Source organism: Chamaea fasciata, unplaced genomic scaffold (genome assembly GCF_029207755.1).
Source record: "Chamaea fasciata isolate MVZ Bird 193981 ecotype frontalis unplaced genomic scaffold, bChaFas1.0.hap1 SCAF_12, whole genome shotgun sequence".
Lineage (NCBI taxonomy): Eukaryota > Metazoa > Chordata > Aves > Passeriformes > Sylviidae > Chamaea > Chamaea fasciata.
Genome location: NW_027094097.1, coordinates 19,063,305 through 19,079,744, shown reverse-complemented (window position 1 = coordinate 19,079,744; position 16,440 = coordinate 19,063,305). Strand labels below are relative to the sequence as shown.

The 16,440-nt window shown below is 47.0% G+C and overlaps 1 protein-coding gene across 1 annotated transcript; it reads left to right on the top strand.

The window, feature by feature from the left end:
* The first annotated feature begins 5,251 nt into the window (after window positions 1-5,251).
* Window positions 5,252-15,274, top strand: LOC136296116 (fatty acyl-CoA hydrolase precursor, medium chain-like). Its single transcript, XM_066194947.1, has 14 exons — window positions 5,252-5,349; window positions 7,204-7,396; window positions 8,219-8,363; window positions 8,813-8,946; window positions 9,282-9,435; window positions 10,322-10,423; window positions 11,238-11,342; window positions 11,474-11,527; window positions 11,998-12,138; window positions 12,223-12,309; window positions 13,287-13,434; window positions 13,622-13,753; window positions 14,083-14,155; window positions 14,573-15,274. The coding sequence occupies exons 1-14, from the start codon at window positions 5,277-5,279 to the stop codon at window positions 14,745-14,747; spliced, it is 1,716 nt and encodes a 571-aa protein (XP_066051044.1). The 5' UTR covers window positions 5,252-5,276; the 3' UTR covers window positions 14,748-15,274.
* Window positions 15,275-16,440: the final 1,166 nt, after the last annotated feature.

Here is a 16,440-nt window from a genome sequence, read left to right as displayed (position 1 = left end):
GAAATATCACCACGCCCACAGTCCACAGGCTACATCTAAGCAGCAGATTCTTATGTTCCAAACCTCATTTTCTTTCATAGCTTTAGTATTCATGATCACTTGGTATAGATTCCCAGCTGCACCTATATTTGAAGAAAGTCTTCGCAATATACTTACTGATAATGTTCAGCAAGAACTGCTGCTATTCTGTTTTTCACATTCTGTCACTAAAAGCCTTAATCTTTTCTTAAGGTGTATTAATTATCTATAATTACCATAATTGCCTTTCCAAGGTGGTCACCAAGTATGTTTGTTCTGTGCCAGTCCCGCTTCTCAGATCATCTTGTTGCTCGGTGTGAAGTATGAAATGTTTAGTAAGATAGGATGTTCTTTGCTGTTTGATCTTTGTAACTTTCAAGCCTAATGAACAGGGAGGGAGATTTAATCGGTGAAACAGAGCAACCAACAAGCTCCAAGTGATGTCCAGCTGTTAGAAACACAAACTCCTGGTCAGCAGAATTGCCTTGTTAAGGTTTGGGGCTGGACAGGTTCCACTGATCTCAGCCTTGGGGGAGGTTGACAAAGCTCGGGGAGAAGGATTTCCACTGATACACGAGGAATGCAGAATTCACGGGCCACGAGGACATTTGGCAGAACCCCCAAGACAAGGAAGAAACAAATAAAGGCAATTCAGCAACTGTGTGGAGTCACCTCCGTCCGGGTAAAGGGGAATTCCGGCAGGGGCTGATCAGGACCACCAAGTGATGGAGCACCCACACGGGAAACCACCGAGCCAGAGGAGGAGAGAGATAGAGCATGGCAGTAATAGCATGAGAAGAGAGAGCCTCTTTATCCAATAGAAAAGATTATACTAACTAACAAGAGGACTACGTACCTTGCAACCAATAGACATCAATGCCTTTGTTTGCCAAATGTGGAAAGAGTGGAAAGTTCTGCCAGTCGTGCTGCTGGCTTCGTGGATTTGCCACCCCGCGCCCTTTCCGCGCAGCAGTGTGGAAGAATCAGTGCCGGGACTCTGGCAGGAAAGGGCCCGTTCGGGGCCAGCCCCGAGCCCCCGGCAAAGGCTCCGCGCCTCCCCCGCGGGGCCGGAGCGGGGCCGGAGCTCCGTGAGGGGAACGCCGGCCGGGGGCGCGCGGCGGCCGAGGCCCGGCTGGGGCTGAGCCGCCAACAGGAGGAGGAGCACCGCGGGTCGGCCGGGCCGGGCCGAGGCGGGGCGGGGCTGGCTGCCCTCACTTGTCTGCTTTTAAATTTAGTTGGAATCGGTGCTTGTCTCTGCTGTCCCCTGTGGCACCGGTCAGTGTCACTGTCCCCGTTGGCACTGGCTCACAGCCTCAGTGCCAGCCCTGGGTCTGTCCCAGGGCCACTGCAGGGCCCTCTCTGGCTGACTGGTGCTTGGCCTGCCAAGATCAAGGCTTGACTCCTCCTGGCAGCGTTGGCAATCACTTCTCTGCCATGTCTTTGTCTCCTGTACCTGGCTCCTAGGCTGCTCCTGCTATCCCAGCCACATTCCTGCTCACACTGGTGCCTCACTGCAGCGATGCAGCTGCACAGATCCTGCAGGGCAATGAACATCAGTTCTCCCTCCCTTCAGCTTCCCTCTGTATCTCTGGAAGAATTTTAAATTGTTCATGGCTAATAATGTCCTACAGCAACGAGCTACCCATTGCTTCTTTCCGAATTACTGGAAGGAGTAGGGTGGGATTTTCTACATCCCCTTGCCCAAGTTCTGTGGCCAGGCAGAGCTCAGGAGCAGGGTGAGACCTCTTCACCACAGTGGTTTTGCTAAGAGGAACTTCCTCCTAAGCATCTGGCCTTGCTTCTTTGTTTTACCTCCTGTGTGGTGTGAGGGGAATATCAATTCAAAATAGTCTTGCTAAATCTTCATTGCACAAACCCTTGAGGTGCTGTGCCACATTCTTTACAGGGAGATAAACAGGCAGTGTTGTATGGGTGTGCACAGAATACTTGCTCATCCTGTGTATGCAGAGAAGTGCAGTTGAATTCACTTCCTAGCACAGGGCAGCACTAAAAATAAATCACAGGGGAAAATTTCAGAAGATCTTACTCATTTCTATGTAGAGATAAGCAGTGTGATGCTCTTGTCTTATCCCAGAGCCCTACTGAGGTGAGATTCACAGTCTCTTTAGCATGTGGTAAAGCTGTCCAAGCTTCAGAGGCTCTAGCTCTAAGTTTTATATTCTGTAGTTTCATTGAATCCTCAGCAGGGGCTGTAATGTTTGTCAATTTTTTTTTTTCCAGCAGTTGAAATCAGGACAGGTTGCAGTTCACTGAAGTGCAAAGAGGCAAAGGTCATCATGTGGCAGGATTTTTTAACTTATGCATAATTCACTGTTTGAGAAGCAAAATCTCTTTAAGTTAATGCCAAACAGGATTTGAGAATTGTACTCACCAGGTGTGTAGCACTGTCCTCAGATTTACAAGTCCAGTCTGTGTCACTGGGGTAAGAGTGTCCACATTTGCAAAGCATATAGGCCATGCTTGCAGATCCACCAAAGTATCTCCAGACAAGGCTGTAGGGATCTAAAATCCCTTTTTTGGTTCCCTTACTGTAAGTAAGGTGAGCAGAGTTTGCAGAAACTGCTTTGCACATGTAATATTTTCAGAATGGCTGCCTCTCTAGGCCTGTGGATAGGATATGTGCTCAGACTTTTTGCTGAGCGAGTACTTGAGAGACAAGTAGTGAGTAGAACAAAGATTGAAGAGAAAAGCTTGGAAACTGAAACAGTAATGAAGAGGGGAAATAAAAGGAAAGTAAATGGGAAAATACAGAGTTTAGCAAAATCAGCAAAGATCAGGAGAGAGAAGATAAATTGGTTTTGAAAATAAAGTTTGTTACAGCAAAAGGAGAGAGCAGCAGGTGGAGTACAGGGTATTCAGCTTTGCAGCCAAGGATTCCTCCTTGGCTTGTGGGACAAGACTGAGCTGAGGCTTGAATGCCCACCAGTGTGGGAGCTGAGCCACAAGGAGGGATTCTTGCATTTCCACCTGGCATGGAAACAATTTTCCCTTGCCAGGAACCAAAGCAGTCCAAGGTCAGATGAAGTGAGAGAATTTACAGCAGCACCCAAGCAGGCAAACAGGAGTAGAGTTTACTCCTGTGCAGTGCTTCTGAGGTGTCTCAGGAACCTTCATCACACAGATAATTGATTAAGCTATCAAAAGATGACTTCTTCTCAGCTCCATCACTGGTACCCCAGGCCCCTGTGCCAATAATTGCATTAGACAATGCACACATCTATCATTACTGTACAGACTGCATATTCAAGCAGTGCACTCTACTCGCAGACCAGTTTTGTTGACCTTTAGTGTCTCTTCTGAAAATCAAGGCAAAAGTCTGGCAGGGAGCACCTACAGAGCCACAATTCACTGTAATTCTGCACCGAAGATTTTGTCCTCATCCTTTCCTCAGCAGCTCAGATTTGCAGCATTTCCCATCTGCCAGGGCACAGCGAGAACTGGCCGTGGCCTCAGCCTCAGCAGCTGCACCCCAGCACAGCCTGGCAGGGTGTGCAGGGCACTGGGGCACAGCTCAGGAGCCACCACAAACACTGCAAAGGCTGGAGACACAGCCTGCACTGCATGGGGTCACCTGCACTACCTGCCCACAGTTTGCTCTGCGAGCAGCCAGGTTCAAGCTGACTGGGGTTTATCTCCAGGGGCTGTAAATCACACCAGTGCACACACTCGGAGGAAGATTTGGAGTAAAGGACACAAGCAGCATTAGCAGCCAAGTGCACAAGCACAGCCACAGCACCCAGGATTAACAGGTGCATAACAGATGTACTAAACTACTTGAAAGACTGTGGGTCTTGTAATCCACTGAGCTGTAAAGAGAGGTGTGAGCAGGAATGGATCTGTAGAAACGGAGCACCTCTCCTGTGGAGATGGGCTGGAAGAGCTGCGTTGTTCAGCCTGGACAAGAAAAGGCTCTGGGGAGACTTTAGAGCCCCTTGCAGCACCCCAAGGGAGCCCGCAAGAAAAATGGAGAGAGGCATTTGCAAAGGGAATGTAGCAACAGGTCAAGGGGGAATGGCTTCAAGCCAATGAAAGTAGCTTTAAATCAGATATCCAGAAGAAAATCCCCCTGCAAGGGTGGGCAGGCCCTGGCACAGGGTGCCCTGAGAAGCTGTGGCTGCCCCTGGATCCCTGGCAGTGCCCAGGGCCAGGTTGGACATGGGGGCTTGGAGCAGCCTGGGACAGTGGAAGGTGTCCCTGCCGGTGGCACAGGCTGGGATGAGTAAAGCTTGGAAGTTTCTCCCAAACCAAAGCATTCTCTGATCATTTCATACGATTCTTTGAAATGCTGTTTCTGACTGCAGAGAATGCCCAGGATCTGAAATTGCAAAACTGCCTCTCTGCAGCAAAGGCTACTGAGTCAGGGGAAAAAATAATAGAAAAAAAAAAAAAAAAAAGACGAAGCCCAATACTTGCGTAAAACCAACACAACCTCGTAGTTAGTGCGAGCAGACAATCTCTATTCAGCTATTCTCTCCTTTTCATATCATCTTTCATTTATGGATGTGAAATGACTCAAAATAAATCCGCTGCATTTTCCAGAGGCATTAGATATATAGTTACCACCCAAATGTCACTCTTTAATGTTGTTCCCACGTTACAAAAGCTCCTAATTAATCTCTTTATTGTTGTTACCGTATTGCAACACTATACCAACCATCCCTGGACACACAGAACTGAGTGACAGGTGTCTCCTGCACCCAGCAAGAAAAGCTGGGATTTTTCTAGGATTGCTTTGGTCAGAAAAATAGCCTTTTATGAGAATAAAAGTCACTCACCTTTCACACCAGTAAAAGTACACTTTTCAGGCGTATAGGTTAGGACTTGGCTATATTTTGTTTCCTACACTGAGATCTTAATTCCAAAACGAAGTCAATGCAATAAAGCAGAATCGAGGAGCTTTGCTGGTCTGTGCAGTGCCGGGTGAGGAACCCTCCGGTCCTTGTCCCAGCCGGAGGCGCTGCAGCAGCAGGGCAGCGCTCCCGGGAACGCAAGGCTGCTTCCAGAGCACTCGGGAGCCCGCTGTGCCCGACATTCCGGCAGCAGGACCGAAAGGAGCACTGGGGAGGCAGCGGGAGCCCCGAGGGGCAGGAGGGCTCCCCGTTCCCGACCCGAGCCCGGCAGCGCCGCTCCTGGCTCGCAGCCCGGGCACTCCCTGGCCTCACCCGTGTTTCCTTGCGTAAGGCGGCCCTGGCCGAGCCTATAAAGGCACAGCCTGCGGGGTCGGTGCCAGCGGCACCATGGCAGCTGCGAGGGACACGGCGCTGCTGGCCTGGATGCTCTTCGTCGGGGGCACGGCGCTGGCGGCGACAGGTAAACACCGGGGCTTCGGCCCTTTGGTCCCTGGAGGGCGAGAGGCCACCTGCAGCTGCCTCCCGGTGCCACCCGAGAGCCGGGCACAAACCCTGGGCTGAGCCGGGCACAAGCCCTGGGCTGAGCCGGGCACAAACCCTGGGCTGAGCCGGGAACAAACCCTGGGCTGAGCCAGGAACAAACCCTGGGCTGAGCCGGCCACAAACCCTGGGCTGAGCCGGGAACAAACCCTGGGCTGAGCCGGGCACAAACCCTGGGCTGAGCCGGGCACGAACCCTGGGCTGAGCCGGGCACAAACCCTGGGCTGAGCCGGGCACAAACCCTGGGCTGAGCCGGGCACAAGCCCTGGGCTGAGCCGGGCACAAGCCCTGGGCTGAGCCGGGCACAAACCCTGGGCTGAGCCGGGCACAAGCCCTGGGCTGAGCCGGGCACAAACCCTGGGCTGAGCCGGGGAACAAACCCTGGGCTGAGCCGGGAACAAACCCTGGGCTGAGCCGGGCACAAACCCTGGGCTGAGCCGGGCACAAACCCTGGGCTGAGCCGGGCACAAACCCTGGGCTGAGCCGGGGAACAAACCCTGGGCTGAGCCGGGGAACAAACCCTGGGCTGAGCCGGGCACAAACCCTGGGCTGAGCCGGGCACAAACCCTGGGCTGAGCTGGGCACAAACCCTGGGCTGAGCCGGGCACAAGCCCTGGGCCGAGTCGGGCACAAACCCTGGGCTGAGCAGGGAACAAACCCTGGCTGAGCCGGGAACAAACCCTGGGCTGAGCCGGCCACAAACCCCGGGATGAGCCGGGGAACAAGCCCTGGGCTGAGCCGGGCACAAACCCCGGGCTGAGCCGGGCACAAACCCTGGGATGAGCCGGGGAACAAACCCTGGGCTGAGCCGGGCACAAGCCCTGGGCTGAGCCGGGCACAAACCGTGGGCTGAGCCGGGCTCAAACCGTGGGCTGAGCCGGGAACAAACCCTGGGCTGAGCCGGGCTCAAACCGTGGGCTGAGGCGGGCACGAACCCTGGGCTGAGCCGGGCACAAACCCTGGGCTGAGCCGGGCACGAACCCTGGGCTGAGCCGGGAACAAACCCTGAACTGAACTGGGTACACAAACTCAGCTGCAGTAGCGTAACCTTCATTTCAGTTTCTAGACTGTTTTCCACCATTTCTCTTCCTTGCCTTCTTTGCAAATTGCAAAATCAAATCTTGCCTCCTGAGGCTGAGCAGCCACAGTACCACATCTTTAATTTCATATTAAATCTTTCACACCGTTCTTAAGATGAATCTTGCACAAATGTTGACACGATTTGTTTGTGCCAGACCATCTTTGGGTATTTTAGAAGCTTTTTCTTTTGGCTGTACATACCTTCAAGAGGCTGGAATATAATTTCTCTGTTCTTTTTCTTTTCTGAATGAGAGCAATCTATTGGGTTTTTATCTAACAACCCAGGGGAAAAGAAAGATTAAGATCTCTATGCAACCACTAATGCGTGATGTGGTAAGACAATACATATTGCATACCTGATGCAAATTTTACACACAGACCAACCAAAATGAAGGCTGATATAATGTCAGCTAGACAGATTTAATAAACATATCATAATAGTGTGTTAGAATAAATTAGTAAATCTAAATGAGTAAACACTAGTAATGCAATCAGTAAAATAAATTAGGAAAATAAAACAGCAAAATAAAAGAGCAGATTAGAACAGTGTACTGTTAAAACTGATTAGAGTTTGCTGAAGCTTCATGTATAAAAACGACCTGTTGAAGTCAACAAAAGGAGTACCTTTAAGTAGCAAATCTAGCAATTACTTACAAACAGAACAATTATGTGGTTTTGTGCTCCTGTCCCACAGAACCACCAGAAGCGGAGACCACATATGGGAGAGTCCGAGGGTTCCAATTCCAAGTGGACACAGCTGAGAGGACTGTAAATGTCTTTTTGGGACTGCCTTTTGCCAAGCCTCCGGTTGGATCCCTGAGGTTTTCTGAACCCCAGCCACCTGAGCCATGGGAAGGTGTCAGAGATGCCACTTCCTACCCACCGATGTAAGGCAATGACAAAACCACTGAACCTTTCAAAATGTTACACCCTATGCAATTCCATGACACCGATGTGCACGCAGGGCCACCCACAAAGATAAATGCCTTGGTGCCCTCTCCTTGCACCTGCAGCTGTTCCGCTGGATGCATTTCTAAAGACACACGATGAGCTGCTCTCTTTAGCAAAAGCTGCCGTTTCACAGGGATGGCCTGAGGTGGAGCAGCACTTTACACATGATGCTCTGGCTCAGGAGCCCTTGGCCATCACTTAGCAGTCACTACAGGCCTTTGGAGCAGAGACAGAAAGCAGCTGAGGAAATGTTGGAATACAACATTAGGCAAAAAATGCTGAGTCAAGGGCTTCAAAGGGCACATAAGAAATGCACAGCAATTCTTCTAATCTACGTTGTAAATGTCTCACTCCCGTTGTCCTAATGCCCTCGTTTAGTGTCTCAGGCCTAATATCTACCATTGCAAGATAAAATGGTCTTGGAGACGTAAAATGATTATTTTATATTTTCACTGAAGTAATTTATAGCCAAATGTATTTGCTGATATATTTCTGTGATATTGTGAAATGTGCAAAATTGTATCTGCATGTCACTGTGTACTGCAGTGGCTTTCTTTTTACAGACCTCATTAATGACAGGACAATGAAGAAAATATATGAAAAGCAAAAACACACAATGGTTGCAGTTGCTACCAATCTAGAAATGTGCTAGAGATCAGTTTCTGGTTGGCCCTTTGTTGTGGAAGTACAAAAAAACTTCTCTTCATAGCTTTCAGGTTTCACTTAATCTGTTGCTTGTTGCTTTTTCATTTTTTCAGGTGTCTACAGGACAAAGTACTAGGACAGTATTTTTCAGACATTATCACCAACAGAAAAGAGAAAGTTCTTCTCCATGTGTCTGAGGATTGCTTGTACCTAAATGTGTACACACCCGTTTCTACAGGAAAACAGGAGAAGCTGCCCGTAAGCAACATCCTCCTAACACCTTGAGCAAAATTATCTGAGAGCAAACCTCCACCCTATGGCATGAGCAGACATGCAGGGACAGTTTTGTAGTGCTGATCAACTTACATGCTTTGCCCCAGCAAATATTAGCTGAAATTCAAAAGAGACACAAAACCTTAATTTACAAGTAAAATGTATTGGTGTTCCAGCTAAGCAGGGCTTGATTTAATCTGAAGGATCTGTCCAAAGTCACAGGGCACTGACAAGGTGTAGGTATTTAACAAAATCAATGTCATTGTGTAGACCTGCATGCCTTAGATTCAAAGGATTTCTACAGTTTGTGAAATGTAATCTGAAAGAGTCAGGAGTGAATCAGCACAAAATATTAAATCTTGGGTTGTATTTAGTTTTTATCATTGGGAGCTCATACCTGTTCTGGGTTTTTGATTCTGATTTTCTCTTTCCAGGTCCTAGTATGGATCCATGGAGGTGGATTAGTTTTTGGAGCAGCTTCATCATATGATGGCTCAGCATTAGCAGCCTTTGACAATGTGGTGGTTGTAACAATTCAGTACAGATTAGGTGTTGCTGGATATTTTAGGTAAGATGGTTGGTCTCAGTTTTTCCTGAGGGATTTCCAAAGTGATGTGCGCACAGCCTCTGTAAAGAGAAGTGCAGAAGACTTGCTTATGCAAAGAAACATTTCTGAACTGCCTCTGCAAGAGCTGGGGACAATTTCCAGTCCCAAGGCAGCTCTGAGACCTGTTCTTGCGGCTTGCTGCTCCAATCTCAGGGCTTTCCGAGCCGTTCATTTGTCCGTTGTGTAGACAGGCTCTGTGTAGAGAATGGCAGATGAGTTCTCACACCACAGATTATCTTTTCCTCTGCCTTTTTGCTTGCATTGACCATTTAAACCAAGCTGTTCTCTCCCTGCAGCACTGGTGATGAGCATGCCCGAGGTAACTGGGGATATTTAGACCAAGTAGCGGCTCTTCGGTGGATTCAGGAAAATATCATACATTTTGGAGGAGATCCAGGATCCGTCACTATCTTTGGAGAATCTGCAGGAGGAATCAGTGTCTCTGCTCTTGTAAGTTCACAGTAATTGTGATTTGAATTACTATGGGGAAAATCCCTCCATCCTTTTTCAGTATCTGCCTGAGAAGTCAGCGAGAGAAAAGGGACGGTGTTACAATACACAACACCTGGGTCTTTGATACAACAGCAAGGCAACAGTACAACAAAAACAATACAGATCTCGATTGATAAAAAATGTGTCATTTTCATACTCAAATGTTGTAGTTAAGTATCAGAATGTTACTACTCATCTGCAGAATTAAATTCTGGTTGGTTTGGGGTATTTTTCAATGTAAAGAACCGTCAAAGTCTAATCTCATGAGAAAACTCCTTTAAGAAGAGTTGTGGACTCTTGCCCATTTTGTGTTTGCTTTGACGGTCACTTGTGCAAAGTGATCGAGGTGAACAGTCCTGGTAGCTGAAGTTGCCCTGCAGTTTGTGACCCGGTGATTGTGTAAAATCTCTGCTTCCACACGGAGCACATAGGCTGTGACGCTCTCCTTCTGCAGTCCCTCACACTTTGGTACAGATCCCACAGCCAAAGCAGGGCTCATTGTCCATGGGGTACAAATCCCGGCTCCCTCTGGCCAGAAGCTCTTTATTGCCCTTCTGCAGCAGAGCCAGACTGCCCTGGGCACACTCAGTCTGCCCCTGCCTTGCAGTGTGGTGCCATGAAACGCTGGAAGCAAAGTGCAGTGGGAGGGGAAAGGAGCTGAACTCCTCATCCCTGCCAGCGCTGCCCAAGCCCTTTGCACAGCTGGACTATGGTCAGAGGCTACACAACAACACTCTGACCACATGGGCTTTCAAAATGTTCCACATGGCCACTGCTGATACTGAAATCCACAATCTCTGGGGAGAACACAGTGCCTGTCATGCTTGTTCTTGCTTCTTCACAGGTCTTATCTCCCCTGGCCAAGGGCTTGTTCCACAAGGCCATTTCAGAGAGTGGTACTGCAACCCTGGGCTTGTTCACTGACCAGCCGAACGAGGATGCAAAAGTGGGTAGTGGTGGTAATTTTAATTGCTTCTTCCAGAATGTTTTGCATATCCTGAACTGTTCCTTCCAAATATAGAAATGTGGGGTTTTTCTTGTGAAACAAAACAAAGTCATTTAAGACTGTGTGCAAAGAGTACATGTTTAATGATGTGTTGCTTTTCAAACACCCAAGTATCCACAAAGAGAGAGGAAGGAAATGTAAAGGAATATCGTAACACGGAGTGTCTTCAAGAAAAGTCAACCTATCATTTTTGGCTGGAAAATGGTATCAGACTCTGAATTCTCTTCTCCTCCCCTCCTGTTGGATGCTTGTAATGTGCAAATAATCAAGACTTCTTTTTTTTATTTTTATTGGAGAAGTACTGGCTTTCATCCCTTTCTTTTCTCTTCAACTACAAGGAACAATTTCCAGGAACCTGGGTGATAAAAGAGACATCTCTCTCTAATGACAACCGTTACACCAGCCAAAAAGACATCACCAAGAGTGGAAGAATGTGCATTCTGTTGCCCTGCACATGGTTTATTCCCTAACTCCTTCGTGTCATGCAGCCTTCTCAGCCCAGCATGTAATTTACCAGAATTGTCTTAGAATATTTCTCTATCAAAAAAACCTGGAGGCAGAGGTTTTCTCCTTCTGCCAAGCCCGTGGTATGAAGGACTGTGAGGCCTTACAGTACACTCCCTCTGGAGCTGGGACTCCAAGCCAGACTCCAGCAACTTTGTGCAGGAGCTTGGGCTGCTCTTGCTGGGCTCGGTGTCTGATAGAGCCAGATAGAGGAAATGTGTCCAAACCTGTTTGTTTTCACTGCTTGCAGAAAATTGCTGCTCTCTCTGGCTGTGAAAAATCCAGTTCAGCTGCAATGGTTGAATGCTTGAGAGGAAAAACAGAGGAAGAACTAGTACAGATGTCACTGAAAATGGTAGGTAAAATTATACTTCTTGCATTTCAATGACATCTCAGACTTTTACATAACAGAGAATACCCCTTATGTGCTGGAATATTAGGAGAACCTGAAGTGGATGTAAAATTTGACTTTCTTCACTTTTTCAGGACATGACAGCCCTGCAGATCTGCACTGATGCCTCACCTGAAAATTGCAAACAGGTTCCTACCCTTCCAATCTGCCTGCACTTGGAGCTACCTGTGGTTTGCTGTCATGCTCTGCCAGGGCAAGGAAAAGAAAATGGCACAGATTCTTCTGGAGAACCTGAAAATCAAATCATATATTATCTCCTACTTAAAAGCTCTTATCACAATTCTTAGGAAACTTATGCCTTTGACACTTCAATACAGAAGTTGTTTTACCCCAAAGTTCCACACGCTCATGTCCATTCTGAAATAAGATGTAAATTCTACATAATGACTTCAATTTCTCAAACATTAGAAACATCTTCAAAGATTCTCCTGCCTAGTACAGAATATCTGTCAGAGAAATGTTAAGATGGCTTTGGCATTACTTCTCGTATTTTTCATTTGGCTTGAGTTAGGAACTGCAGTTAAATTTGAACTTCTTTTAGAAGCAAAATCAATGTATTAATGAAAATTTCTTTTTCTGTTTCACCTGTTTTGTTCAGGATTTCTTTTTCATCAGTGCATGTGTAGATGGTGTATTTTTTCCAAAGAGTCCCAGGGAACTACGATCTGAAAAATCAATCAATGCAGTCCCATACATAATTGGAGTAAATAACTGTGAATTTGGATGGGTAATTCCAATGGTAAGACACCTAAAAGGTTGTTATTTAAACATCCTTTTCTAAATAGAAGCTTTTTTAGTAAGTATGATTCTCTGGATCACACAGATGATGAAATACCCTCCTTTCGTGGATGGTCTGGATAAAGATGTTGCACGTCATATTTTGCAGAGCAACTTAGTAGTATTCATTAAGGTAAGAGACCATTTTCAGAATAACCCCGTGCTGCTTCTTCACTGGCCTGGCAGTTTGTACCCTGGAGGGACATAGTTCACAGGGAAATGCCATTGTGCTGGACAGCTCCCTGAATTGGGGCAGAAATGGGCAGACATGTGCTGCATTCCTGTTACCTCTAGTGACTGAAAAGATTCTCTAAATTTCCAGCCTAAATGCCCCTCTACTTAAAAAGGAGTTCTGTGGGAATCCAGGAGTGATGCAGAACCTCAACACAGGTCTCTTGGGGTATTTTAGATCGCCCCAGGTTATGCAAGACATGCAGAGTACCAGCAGGTATGACAGGAGACCTATGGCACACACCCTCCTAAAGCAGTAGCTGGGCACTGGAAAGGAAAGCCTGAGCAGTTTAGGGTGCACTGACACCTACCTTCAGGTTTCTTGAGGTTTTGCTCCCCTGTAATTTACAAATCTCTTGGCTCTGTGGTGCCTTTGTGCTCTCCTGAAACTACTGTATACAAAAGTACAGATTAAGAGGTAAGAATTAAGGACTCTCTAAGCAGGGCCAGTACTTGCAAGGGATCATTCAGTGACACAAACATCCACCACGAACTTAGAAATGCAGAGGCCAGGCTTGTTCTGAATGGCAGAAACGATGGTCATCTACAACAAGCAATGGATGTTGTGAAATCCAGCAGGACTTCTCTGCCATTATGAAGGTTGTGTCCACAGAAGGGAGAACAACCAGCATCACTGACTGCTGTTCACCTAAAGGTGTTTGATCCTTAAATCTTGCATCCCTCTTTTCCCCAAGATCACCTGTACCCATAGCTGTGTAACTCCAATCCTGAGCTCTGAGCCACACTCTGACACAGCTGAGGATTTTCTCTGAAAGGTGATGGTTGGGATTTGGCCAGGGATGTGCAGATGCCGCACTCACTGCAGTTACTGCTTACAGTGCTCATCATCATTTTCAGTACTTCTTACTGCTGTTTCAGGGTCTTACATCTGAAGTTGTTGACAGAGTGTACAAGGAGTACATGGGGGATGCAGAAAGCCCTGCTCAGGTCCGGGATGGCCTCCTGGATGCAATGGGAGATATCTACTTTGTCATCTCAGCTGTGGAAGTGGCCAGACACCACAGAGGTAACTCAGCAGCTTCAGAACAACCGCAGAATTCTATCTGTGGCTGCTGTGCACAGTGTGCAGCACTGTTCACTATCCAGAGAACTGGAAGTGTTTTCATTCAACCAAAACAGTTTCTAATGAAAGCTGATCATCTTTGGAGCAGGTATTTTCAGCTCTCAAACTAGCACTTTTCTGTATCCTCCAGATGCTGGCAACCCAGTCTACTTTTATGAATTCCAACATCGACCAAGTTCAGCCGAAGGTGTGGTACCAGAGTTTGTAAAAGCTGATCACGGAGCTGAGATTGCCTTTGTCTTTGGAAAGCCATTCTTAGCTGGTGATGTACCCATGCTTATTCCATATTCGTTTTAGAACCTCATTATTACTCATTTTAATCACTTCAGATCTTCAGAAAAGAATTTCTCTTTTATAAGCATTATAAGCATTATAAATATTATAAGCATAATTTCTGTATTGTAAGCATTATTATGAGCATGAACATTTTCTGTCTTCAGTAGTAGATGCTTTTCATTACATCATTCATCTGCAGTTCTCCCCTAGAAAAACTTCCAGTAGCTCAGGGCAACAAGTGGAAGTGTTGCAATTGATAGAGCTGATACTAATTATTTACTTTCTAATGTGGCAGTTTCATCTCTCCCTTTGCAGGAGGTGCTACAAAAGAAGAAAATAAACTTAGCAGAACTGTTATGAGATACTGGACCAACTTTGCTAAAAATGGGTGAGAATCACAATGCTATTTACAGCTCAACTTTTGTCTGTGCTGCCCAGAACATACTTACCTGCCCAAAGCAGTCCTTATACGGTGCTTCCTACAACTTTGGCTGCATTTAAGATAAATATTGAAGCAATTTCCCTTCTTAATGGATTTTCTAATAGAACCTGCAAACACATGAAAACAAAAATCTAAGAGCAGTGACTCCATCTGCCATGGAGTTTTAGATCTAAAATTCATGGTAACTATTACACTTCTGCTGTTCCACTGATCAGCATCTTCATAAAATATCATCCACTTATTCAGGTACCAGAATCACATCATCTGGGCTCCTCTTGGTTTTCTGAAGTGCTCTGAACCTGGACAGTCAGAGAGCCATGGATTGGCAAATGGAGAGCTAACTTTTTGTTCTATTCTTTCCAGAAATCCCAACGGAGAGGGCTTGGTCCATTGGCCTCAGTATGATCTGGAGGAAAAATACCTGGGAATAGCCCTGGAGCAAAAAGCAGCAGAGAAACTGAAAGAACACAGAATAGAGTTTTGGGCACAACTCATGGAACAAAATCAGACTGGAAGGAAAAGGCACACAGATTTATAAGAGCTCTGCAGGGTACAGGTTGCTTTTAAAACCCAAAGGGAAGTCATGCAGACTGAGTTTGCCAGGATGCAGAGTAAGAATCGCCTTCTAATTCACTGTTATATAATCTGCTGTTCTAATCTCAGAAAGGAAAGGAACGAGAATGTTTGTTATACATCAATCAATGTCAATCGTTCCTGGTCCAAACAGACCATGGCACCTCCTCAGCACATATCAAAACTGAATCATGAGGTGGGAATGGGCAAATGAATTGAAATCTGTAAGAAATTATCTATCTAGAATATACAGGAAGTGTCAGACTATTTTATATGCTTATTCCCCTCTTCTTTCAGAAGAGCATGGTCAGTTGTCTGTCCTTCCTAGAGCCTCTTTCTGCTTCAACTGGAAATAGCTTGGAGGCAGCAAAGCATCCATCAAACTACGGCTGGGAGGTGGGCTTGACATCTCACAAAACAGGACAGAAAATCTCCACTTGTTTTATTGGTCTGTGAATTGTTATAAATAAATGTTGCTTTGATTTTTTGGAACTTCCTTTTCTTTCACTTACCTGGCAGAGGCTAATTCCGAGAGGTAAAGTCACACCCCGGAAGCCAGAAATGTGCCCAGGTTCTTTCTTCCTCCTAAATGCTTTCAGGTAGGAATCTTTCAGGTTTCTGTGCAGGAGCTGAGGCTTAAGGCTCTTCCACAAGCTCTTGTGGGCTGTGCCTGTGTGTCCTTCGACCCTCCCTGGCAAATTCCCAGTCCAGTGGCTGGAGGGAGGACGCAGCGCTGGCAGGACAGACGCCCACGGAGGCAGAGGGGGGAGCAAAGGCCGGTGGTGTTCCCTGCATGTTGTTGGCTCAGCACCACCAGAGAGAAGATCTGACATGCAGAGCGTGCACCCCCAGCCTCCCACAGCTGTGCAATGGGTCAGGGCACATAGGGACTGGAGAGGCTTTTTTGCCAACTTCCATGGCAAGCAGGATACAAAGGAACAGTGTGGGAAGCCAGGAGAGCTCTCCTGCTGACCACAAACAGACCAACAGCCCCACTCTGACTACCCTTTAACTGGTGCCCGGCTCCCACATCCCACAGCTCCCCAGGGGGGCTCTCCAGGGACAGCCCGAGCTCCTGCTGCAGGTGTTGCTGACCCTTTGTAGGTGTCTCCCCCTCACCTCTGGGTTCACTTGCTTTGGCACACCTGTGCATCCCAAGCACTGTGACCTGCACTACCTGCCCACCCCCTTTTGTGCATCTTCCATAACTTGTGAAAACCACCAGCTGTTGCAATTAGGAACAGCTAATTGCAGTGACCATCCGCTAGTTCTGTCACACATTTCTTACCCCTTCCCTTCTTCTGGTCTCACACAGCCCTTATGTCCATTATTGGAGTGTGTGAGTGTGTTTTGTGTCAATGTGTCTGTCCTTGTCCATTCACAAAAATCATTATCTTAACAAGACAGAAGAAATCCTCTGTGTTTGGGAATGCAAAGCCATAAGTATAACTCCTGTGGAGAAGGGAGGTGTTTTTGTAGGCTCCCATGATGACAAAGCACTTTCTGACTGTGTGAGAGGAAGTGTTCTGTCCATCTGTGGATTTTAAACCCCAAATATAAAGGCTGGTACACTGTCAAACAGCTGAGAAAGGAATATCACCACGCCCACAGTCCACAGGCTACATTTAAGAAGCAGATTCTTATATTATGTTCCAAAC